This window comes from Gigantopelta aegis, chromosome 7 (assembly GCF_016097555.1).
Source record: "Gigantopelta aegis isolate Gae_Host chromosome 7, Gae_host_genome, whole genome shotgun sequence".
Taxonomy (NCBI): Eukaryota; Metazoa; Mollusca; class Gastropoda; order Neomphalida; family Peltospiridae; genus Gigantopelta; species Gigantopelta aegis.
The window spans coordinates 5,311,499-5,323,532 of record NC_054705.1 but is presented as its reverse complement, the minus strand read 5'-3'; the positions used below and the strand labels follow the sequence as shown (position 1 = coordinate 5,323,532).

At 38.7% G+C, this 12,034-nt stretch overlaps 1 protein-coding gene across 1 annotated transcript in view; it reads right to left on the bottom strand.

Annotated features, from left to right (window-relative positions):
• Positions 1 to 9,518, bottom strand: part of LOC121377722 — a 44,212-nt gene extending 34,694 nt beyond the window's left edge. The window contains exons 1-3 of the mRNA XM_041505808.1: positions 9,445 to 9,518; positions 8,768 to 8,912; positions 742 to 906 (exon numbers count right to left, since the gene is read on the bottom strand). Of these exons, the coding sequence (XP_041361742.1) occupies positions 742 to 906; positions 8,768 to 8,912 (310 nt within the window). The 5' untranslated portion in view covers positions 9,445 to 9,518. The remainder of the gene's footprint in view (positions 1 to 741; positions 907 to 8,767; positions 8,913 to 9,444) is intronic.
• Between the last annotated feature and the right edge of the window lie 2,516 nt (positions 9,519 to 12,034).

The window sequence follows — 12,034 nt, the reverse complement described above, 5'->3', positions numbered from 1 at the left end:
TAGCAACACATGATGTTTTGTATGCACTTTTCTTTAGTAGTGGGACACTTGTTGAGTCGAGGGAAAACGTGAGAGTAGGTCTATTGAAGGGCAAGCATTTAGTTATTAAACACTTGGTTAGGCTGATTTTACTAACTCGCAACATGATACCAAACAGTCACCAAGCGGAACATCGTTTAATGTCTGGTTAAAAGGTTGTCAGCGTTAAAACGTCGTTTGTAATTATGTAGCCCTTAAAGGGACATTCCTGAGTTTTCTGCAATTTTAAGGATGTTATCGACTAACAGAGACTTTTTAACGATTGTAATTGCATATCAGATATATTTTTTTATGCATAAAATGTTAGTGGCTATATATTAAACGTGTTTCTGATCGTTCTAATATTTGTACTGGGTTAAATTTCATTTAAAGACAAAATTCAGTTTGAGCTTCTTGCAAATATTAAGACGACCAGAAACACATTGAATATACAGACACTGGCATTCTAAACATGAAAACATATTTAATATGTAAGTTTAATCATAGAAATATTTTATTAGTCGGAAATATCTTACAATGCAGCAAACTCAGGAATGTCTCTTTAAATGGTAAACGCCAGCGTTTGTTGTCGACACTGATACGGGTAGTTGAGCTATCTCCATTGTTGGGTTATCGGTTATAAACTGAAATAATGGAAGCCTACATAACTAAGTAATGTTGTGTATAATATGCTACAAAAAGATATAAAGAAAACGAGCTTACAAGAGCCAGACAAGGCATCCATTAAGTCACGTGCTTCTCGCTCGCCAATCATCTTGCTGAGTTCTTCCAAGTCAACGTGGCCATCTTTGTTCAGATCGAAGCTGTTCTCGTCACGTTTCCCTATGCCCTTGATAGTTTCCCAGCACTGCTTAGCGTTGTTCCAGACTAAAGCAAAATGTGCAACAACGATAATAATATCGTAAATGTTTTTTTTTTTTAATTGAAGTGATGCTTCGACACTTATATGAAATCGCCGTCATAGAGGTTAAAATGTAATTGATATCTTAGCGACAAATCCATTAACGCATTAAATTTCGCATCTCTTCCAAAGGACAATCCCACTGTGAAACAAAATAGTGTCATATATCACATATTAAAGGGGAAGTATTTGTATTTCTAAAAACAATAACATAAATTTGTTTATGGCAATTTGATTCCTCTTGTCCAAAGAACATCATAATGCTATTGCGACTTATGGGAAATGTATGGATCATGTTTTTGATAGATTTTACTCACGTTGTAATTACTATTTCAGGCTGAACGAGATGATTGTGGTTTACAGCCTTTCACTAGCTACAGATTGTACTTCTGTATTTAGATCAGATTTGAGATACATATCTCTTTAACATTTTAATAGTGCTCATTGTTTAAATGTGACTGGTGGGACAAAACTATGTGACGTTATGTGGCACTATCTACAGCCCCCCCCCCCCATATCCCCAACCACCACCCCCAACCCAATCCCCCCCACCCCCCCAACCCCCCCAAACCCCCCCCCCCCCCCAAAAAAAAAACCAAACAAACAAAAAACAACAACAAACAAACAAACAAACGAAAAACCCCAAAACAAACATAGTAAACATGATGTAATTTGAAATATTCATTGTACACTTCTTTGTAAGTATATTAAATTATTATTTTGCCAAAAAACAACAACAAAAAAACCCCAAACAACAACACCCCCCCCCCCCCCCCCTCTCCAACAAGAACCTCAAAACAAACAAACACCCCAAACAAACAACATTTCATGAACATGCATAATGGGCATTACAATCAGCTGAGTAAGATATGTACCAAAGGTGAACTAGACAGATCATACAAATGTCAAACTAGCATCGATCCGAATGAGAATATTTACAAATATCATGATAACTACATGGAGTGTAATAATCATGGCATCTGTTACACACATGCCTTGGTATTAAGGGTTGTGACTGATGGGGTAATTGATCTATACTACCATGTACATGCAGATGCATTTGACGTTCATACCAAAACAGGATCTTTTCTCATTTGAGACTTGATTTTATCCTTACTATACCAAATCGTCTGTTGATCCGATTCAAAAACATACTAATTCAGGCCTACCTATATGTAGTTTGACATCCAACAGCCGATGATTGACAGACCAATGTGCTCTAGTGGTGTCGATAAACAACACAAAAATATACATCTAGTCTGAGATAGCTAATTTTGTATTAGTTTTCCATCACATCAGTTTATCAACCAGTATACGGTTGTTTTCCATCACATCAGTTTATCACCCAGTATACGGTTGTTTTCCATCACATCAGTTTATCACCCAGTACACGGTTGTTTTCCATCACTTTATCACCCAGTATACGGTTGTTTTCCATCACATCAGTTTATCACCCAGTACACGGTTGTTTTCCATCACTTTATCACCCAGTATACGGTTGTTTTCCATCACATCAGTTTATCACCCAGTATACGGTTGTTTTCCATCGCATCAGTTTATCACCCAGTATACGGTTGTTTTCCATCGCATCAGTTTATCACCCAGTATACGGTTGTTTTCCATCGCATCAGTTTATCACCCAGTATACGGTTGTTTTCCATCGCATCAGTTTATCAACCAGTATACGGTTGTGTTCAGCTAAAACTCTACATTTTCACACTATCTGCTTTGCTAGTATTTCAAAAGGATGGGTTGCAGTGGTGGTATCTCGTCACCTGTACATTAATCCTTCCTTCCAGTTATGATAGAGAACATAGAGCGAATCAATTTCTGAAACGTCTAGGGAAGAATGCAAAACATATCTGACCACATGGATCAACAGCTTTAACACAAAGAGCCGAAAATATGCCATGAATAGTTTCGGAGTTTGCCCACTAGGACTCCTTACATATATATCATAGAGATTTTTTGTTTTGTTATCCCATTACCCCCTTTTATTTTAGTACCATGAACTCCATCTTATGTTTTCCCGGTCTTGCAACTCCTCCTATCTTTGAACTTCTTTCGCTGTCCACATCCACAACAATCAGTTTTGGTTTCTGTATCTCAACCTTTTTCGTTTTCTTTTTCTTTCGTTTTTCTTTTTTGGTCAATATAACATGCATTGATATTTGAGCAACTATTTGTAGCTACTTTGGAAAATTCGTATGAACATGATATAGCCAAACAATGGGCCCTAACGTTCACAGACGCTTGTTGTTTGGCAGTAGAATGCACCACGTATGCCATCAATAGACCCATACAATATTTGCCATGTGACGTGGCTAAAAATGTATCTCGCTGGGACAGTTTGAATAGTTAAAGAGCAAAGACGTTAGCTGTCATTTGACATATTCTATAACATTTTCGGCAATTGTGTTTTTAATGAGGTAAAAAAAAAATATCGATTTGTTTTTAGTTGTATGGTGTCAGTGTTGTGTCATATTCTTACAATGAGATAAATAACAATTTACAGCCAACAACTTGACAATTATTATCATGAGCCAATGAGTAATGAAACATAGACAAATGTGCATTTCAGTAGATTTAGTATAAATGTACACAATAGATTGTGCATGCATTATGAGTCAATGTGTACTGGAACAATGTTTAGAAGTCATGTGTGATGTAAACATGCTAAATACTATGATAAATTAAAAAACACCAACATATCTGATCCTTGATAAAGTTTTGTTGATTATAGAAGCAACATTTGGTGATTATGCGCCAAACTCTCAAACAGTTCACTAAAACAAAATGAAGGCAAATTGAAACACTACGCTTGTACTTGAAAATGATGAACACGCTATTAGATAGCATTAATAAAAATTCACAAGAACTGTTGACTAGCATGTGGAACAAACAAAATTCTACCAAAATGTGTGACTTATGGGACATTGTTGTCCAATAACTTCAGATGAGTTCAGGTTTATTTATAGCAGCATGTGTTACAACTGTGTCATAATCTTATAACCGCTCTTACAATCCTAACCACATTTCTTATAACCCTGCTCGCACCGTGTGTCATCTAGCTGTCGTCACCCTGTTGACTATCCTTATAACCCCATTCACACCGCGTGATTCATCTACCTGTCTTCACCCTGTTGACTATCCTTATAACCCTGTTCACACCGCGTGATCCATCTAGCTGTCTTCACCCTGTTCACTATCCTTATAACCCTGTTCACACCGCGTGATTCATCTAGCTGTCTTCACCCTGTTGACTATCCTTATAACCCTGCTCACACCGCGTGATTCATCTAGCTGTTTTCACCCTGTTGACTAGCCTTATAACCCCACTCACGCCACTTGATTCATCTACCTGTCTTCATAATGTTGACTAGCCTTATAACCCTGCTCACACCGCGTGATTCATCTAGCTGTTTTCACCCTGTTGACTAGCCTTATAACCCCACTCACGCCACGTGATTCATCTACCTGTCTTCATAATGTTGACTATCCTTATATCCCCACTCATACCACGTGATTCATCTACTTGTCTTCATAATGTTGACTATCCTTATATCCCCACTCATACCACGTGATTCATCTACCTGTCTTCACCCTGTTAACTATCCTTATATCCCCACTCACACTACGTGATTCATCTAGCTGTCTTCATAATGTTGACTATTCTTATATCCCCACTCATACCACGTGATTCATCTACCTGTCTTCATAATGTTGACTATCCTTATATCCCCACTCACACTACGTGATTCATCTACCTGTCTTCACCCTGTTAACTATCCTTATATCCCCACTCATACCACGTGATTCATCTACCTGTCTTCACCCTGTTAACTATCCTTATAACCCCACTCATACCACGTGATTCATCTACCTGTCTTCACCCTGTTAACTATCCTTATAACCCCACTCATACCACGTGATTCATCTACCTGTCTTCATAATGTTGACTATTCTTATAACCGCACTCATACCACGTGATTCATCTAGCTGTTATCACCCTGTTAACTATCCTTATATCCCCACTCATACCACGTGATTCATCTACCTGTCTTCACCCTGTTAACTATCCTTATAACCCCACTCATACCACGTGATTCATCTAGCTGTCTTCACCCTGTTAACTATCCTTATATCCCCACTCATACCACGTGATTCATCTACCTGTCTTCACCCTGTTAACTATCCTTATAACCCCACTCATACCACGTGATTCATCTAGCTGTCTTCACCCTGTTAACTATCCTTATATCCCCACTCATACCACGTGATTCATCTACCTGTCTTCACCCTGTTAACTATCCTTATAACCCCACTCATACCACGTGATTCATCTACCTGTCTTCATAATGTTGACTATCCTTATAACCCCACTCATACCACGTGATTCATCTACCTGTCTTCACCCTGTTAACTATCCTTATATCCCCACTCATACCACGTGATTCATCTACCTGTCTTCATAATGTTGACTATCCTTATAACCCCACTCATACCACGTGATTCATCTACCTGTCTTCACCCTGTTAACTATTCTTATAACCCCACTCATACCACGTGATTCATCTACCTGTCTTCACCCTGTTAACTATCCTTATAACCCCACTCACACTACTTGATTCATCTACCTCTTTTCACCCTGTTAACTATCCTTATAACCCCACTCATACCACGTGATTCATCTACCTGTCTTCATAATGTTGACTATCCTTATATCTCCACTCATACCACGTGATTCATCTACCTGTCTTCACCCTGTTAACTGTCCTTATATCCCCACTCATACCACGTGATTCATCTACCTGTCTTCATAATGTTGACTATCCTTATAACCCCACTCATACCACGTGATTCATCTACCTGTCTTCACCCTGTTAACTATCCTTATATCCCCACTCACACTACGTGATTCACCTACCTGTCTTCACCCTGTTAACTATCCTTATATCCCCACTCATACCACGTGATTCATCTACCTGTCTTCACCCTGTTAACTATCCTTATATCCCCACTCATACCACGTGATTCATCTACCTGTCTTCATAATGTTCACTATCCTTATAACCCCACTCATACCACGTGATTCATCTACCTGTCTTCACCCTGTTAACTATTCTTATAACGACACTCATACCACGTGATTCATCTACCTGTCTTCACCCTGTTAACTATCCTTATAACCCCACTCACACTACGTGATTCATCTACCTCTTTTCACCCTGTTAACTATCCTTATAACCCCACTCATACCACGTGATTCATCTACCTGTCTTCATAATGTTGACTATCCTTATATCCCCACTCATACCACGTGATTCATCTACTTGTCTTCATAATGATGACTATCCTTATAACCCCACTCATACCATGTGATTCATCTACCTGTCTTCATAATGTTGACTATCCTTATAACCCCACTCATACCACGTGATTCATCTACCTCTTTTCACCCTGTTAACTATCCTTATAACCCCACTCATACCACGTGATTCATCTACCTGTCTTCACCCTGTTAACTATCCTTATATCCCCACTCACACCACGTGATTCATCTACCTGTCTTCATAATGTTGACTATTCTTATAACCCCACTCATACCACGTGATTCACCTACCTGTCTTCACCCTGTTAACTATCCTTATATCCCCACTCATACCACGTGATTCATCTACCTGTCTTCACCCTGTTAACTATCCTTATAACCCCACTCATACCACGTGATTCATCTACCTGTCTTCATAATGTTGACTATTCTTATAACCCCACTCATACCACGTGATTCATCTACCTGTCTTCATCATGTTGACCATTCTTATAACCCCACTCATACCACGTGATTCATCTACCTGTCTTCATAATGTTGACTATCCTTATATCCCCACTCACACTACGTGATTCATCTACCTGTCTTCACCCTGTTAACTATTCTTATATCCCCACTCATACCACGTGATTCATCTACCTGTCTTCACCCTGTTAACTATCCTTATAACCCCACTCATACCACGTGATTCATCTACCTGTCTTCACCCTGTTAACTATCCTTATAACCCCACTCATACCACGTGATTCATCTACCTGTCTTCATAATGTTGACTATTCTTATAACCCCACTCATACCACGTGATTCATCTAGCTGTCTTCACCCTGTTAACTATCCTTATATCCCCACTCATACCACGTGATTCATCTACCTGTCTTCACCCTGTTAACTATCCTTATAACCCCACTCATACCACGTGATTCATCTACCTGTCTTCACCCTGTTAACTATCCTTATATCCCCACTCATACCACGTGATTCATCTACCTGTCTTCATAATGTTGACTATCCTTATAACCCCACTCATACCACGTGATTCATCTACCTGTCTTCACCCTGTTAACTATTCTTATAACCCCACTCATACCACGTGATTCATCTACCTGTCTTCACCCTGTTAACTATCCTTATAACCCCACTCACACTACTTGATTCATCTACCTCTTTTCATCCTGTTAACTATCCTTATAACCCCACTCATACCACGTGATTCATCTACCTGTCTTCATAATGTTGACTATCCTTATATCTCCACTCATACCACGTGATTCATCTACCTGTCTTCACTCTGTTAACTGTCCTTATATCCCCACTCATACCACGTGATTCATCTACCTGTCTTCATAATGTTGACTATCCTTATAACCCCACTAATACCACGTGATTCATCTACCTGTCTTCACCCTGTTAACTATTCTTATAACCCCACTCATACCACGTGATTCATCTACCTGTCTTCACCCTGTTAACTATCCTTATAACCCCACTCACACTACGTGATTCATCTACCTCTTTTCACCCTGTTAACTATCCTTATAACCCCACTCATACCACGTGATTCATCTACCTGTCTTCATAATGTTGACTATCCTTATAACCCCACTCATACCACGTGATTCATCTACCTGTCTTCACCCTGTTAACTATCCTTATATCCCCACTCACACTACGTGATTCACCTACCTGTCTTCACCCTGTTAACTATCCTTATATCCCCACTCATACCACGTGATTCATCTACCTGTCTTCACCCTGTTAACTATCCTTATATCCCCACTCATACCACGTGATTCATCTACCTGTCTTCATAATGTTGACTATCCTTATAACCCCACTCATACCACGTGATTCATCTACCTGTCTTCACCCTGTTAACTATTCTTATAACCCCACTCATACCACGTGATTCATCTACCTGTGTTCACCCTGTTAACTATCCTTATAACCCCACTCACACTACGTGATTCATCTACCTGTCTTCACCCTGTTAACTATCCTTATATCCCCACTCATACCACGTGATTCATCTACCTGTCTTCATAATGTTGACTATCCTTATAACCCCACTCATACCACGTGATTCATCTACCTGTCTTCACCCTGTTAACTATCCTTATATCCCCACTCACACCACGTGATTCATCTACCTGTCTTCACCCTGTTAACTATCCTTATAACCCCACTCATACCACGTGATTCATCTACCTGTCTTCATAATGTTGACTATTCTTATAACCCCACTCATACCACGTGATTCATCTACCTGTCTTCACCCTGTTAACTATCCTTATAACCCCACTCATACCACGTGATTCATCTACCTGTCTTCATAATGTTGACTATTCTTATAACCCCACTCATACCACGTGATTCATCTACCTGTCTTCATAATGTTGACTATCCTTATATCCCCACTCATACCACGTGATTCATCTACCTGTCTTCACCCTGTTAACTATCCTTATATCCCCACTCACACTACGTGATTCACCTACCTGTCTTCACCCTGTTGATTACCCTGACCACCCTGCTCACACCACGAACCACTCGTCTGACAATTCTACGGAATCTGAACCAGGCGTCGGCTTCCTGTACGGAGACCAGGGCAACCAAGAGAACCAGAACGATCGCTATCTTCATCTAAAAAAACGAAAACAAATTTAAATCAATATTACATGAAAGGCTGGAAATAATCTTGTAAAGGGCACGCCTGATGCGCGGTCGATTTGGGATCGAACCCCGTCGGTGTGGCCTTTGGACTAGTTCTCACCCCAGCAAGTGCACGTGGTTTATCAAAGGCCGTGGTATGTGCTATACTTTCTGTGAGATGGTGCATATAAAATGGTTATATGATAATAGTGAATTAATTAGGCAAACAATACAACCGGTAGTTTAGTATTACAGTAGGTTTTATGACCACCAACGATATTGAAGCACGATTGGGATCAGAAGTGAAATTTGAAAGCTGATGTTTTTATCAGTAAATCGCAAATTCAAAAAATGAAAATGACTGAACACAAAATAATAGCAACTGTATGATCAACAGAATGAGTAATTGTTTTATTATTTATTAAAGTGTCAAATGACACTATACATATAATTATTATATAAAAAGTTAAAATGTATTAGCACCTAACACTAATAACATATAAACATTAAGTGTATGGCTTACCTTGTCGATTTCAAATCAGGATAGACAACTCTTATTCGGAAACTGGAGAAGACACTGTATCAGCAAGTTGATGCGACTATTATATGATCGTGGTGTAAGTTTTTAATTAACTACATCAGATGTGATCTGAGATTAACAAATTGAATTTGTCACTCTTAACGGATGTAAAACAAAAGATGGATCAGTGATAAACATCTGATAACCACCTTCCTGTTCAACACGTGTGTATGTAGCAATTCACTGCCCTGGGGAGACAGAGGATTGGTATCAGGATGTCATAAAATAATAATAATAATAATAATAATAATAATAATAATAATAATAATTAATTAATGCGCACACACGGACACGTACACGCGCACACATCATAGTGCTAGCCAAACCAATTAAAAATAATAATTACCGAAAAAACTGTTATATTTTGAATATCACCATGATGAATTTAAAATCGATTTCGAATCCCAGAAGACGAAAATTATAATATAATAAGATTTTAGTTTAACAAAATGCCTGCGCCCGTGTGTTCATTCTTAAATTCATACATACATACATACATACGTACATACGTGCATACGTACATACATACGTACATACGTACATACATGCATACATGCATACATTCATACATACATGCATATATGCATACATACATACACGCGCACGCATGCACGCACGTACGTACGCACGCATACATACATACATCAATACATACATACATAGATATTGCATGCATGCATAAAATGATCCACACTTTCATGCAGTTAAATAGGAGTTCGTTTGAAAACAAAAACGACTGAATATGAAAGGTGTGAAATGTATCGGTACAACTGCTACAGAATGATGTATTCAATAAACACGTCGTGCACTTTGTAACTTCGGCTCATTTGCCGTTTTTAGAATTTAACCAAATCTTCGATACGCCCTTGCTTAATTGGGAATCCCGCGAAAGTAAAATCGTGGTAAATTATATTTTCGAGTGAGTGTTGGAAGGATCATGGATAACAAGTCTTGTTAATGTTAAAATTGTATTACTTCCAATTGTGGTGTGATGAACATTTTAAATTTAAAATGCATTATTGGTTGTAGGACGCCCATATATAATCCTAGATCTGAGCCTGCCTTTTAATTCATGGCCTATATACCGTGCCCGCGTCGGTCATATTTACTTGACCCATTCATTTATCTTGAAGAAAGATCCCCCACCTCATTGTGAGCACTATTAGTGTTTTCTGACTGTGCGACACATTTTGGTGGAGTGTAAGCATTTATCAGCAACTCGAAAATATTTATTTGGACAAAGAAATGTGGTGGAATCATTTCGATTCCATTCAGAACTTTTATTGCAATTTTTGTGTGATGGGTTTTACGAAACATTCGTTTATTTATTCATTTATTCATTCATTTATTTGTCTGTTTATTAATTCATTCATTCACTCATTCATTTATTCATTCCATCCTCCATTCATAAATGTATTCATTCATTTATTCAAATCCAATTTGGGCTACTAGGAACATACTGATACACGACACACGAATCTGTGTTTAGAGGAGACGGAGCATACTGATACACGACACACGAATCTGTGTTTAGAGGGGACGGAACATACTGATACACGACACACGAATCTGTGTTTAGAGGGGACGGAACATACTGATACTCGCACACGAATCTGTGGTTAGAGGGGACGGAATTTAACTCAGTCGATTGAGCGCTCGCCTGAGGTGTTTGCTTTCAAAACATTTTTTATTCTAGTTCCAACTAGTGCACCACAACTGGTTAAACGTCGTGGTATGTGCTTTACAGTCAATAGACGATTATTAATTAATCAAGATGTTCTAGTGGTGTAGTTAAACAAAACAAACGTATTCTGTGTTTAGAATGGAAGTTTTTTCCTTAACATTTTATTAGTCAGAAACGAAAAACTTACATTGGGAGAAAACACTTTGAAAACAACAACGTTATGCAAAACGTGATGTCAAAAGGCCAACGACATCGAAAACATCCCGAATATGTACATGCTTATTGTTGACGCGCCATCTTTCGATTCAAGTCTGCTTATTGCGGGTGACTCGGTGCCACAGGATCGAGTTCTAACAGCGGCATGGCAAAATACTTTGAGGCCAGAAAGGATTTAATTACGTTAATATCTATGTATGTAATAGTCAACCTCGACATACATACAATATATAGATATTCATACGTCAATACATACGTATATTGCATATTTTGTTGTAGCCTTAACTTGATTTTACATGTGTCCCAAAATAATGCCCCATACCCACCCCACACACCCCACTCATATTTTAGCTGCCAAGTAAAAGTGCCCTCAAATATATGTGTGGGTGTATAGCACGCGTAGATGCTGTCCTTCTGGATGTTCTAACCTCTCTTCTCGAAATCCCAGTTCCGCCCCTGGGAAGTAAAACTACGTCACAACTAGAACAAGCATTAGGGATGGAATGGTCTCTTATCACGTGGAATCTACAACATGTGTCAACTAATGCATTTGGGTGTTCTCACCTTTATACTAAATAGTATTAAACGATTCTAAATGATCTTAGTACATCTGACCACATGTCGGTTAATGGA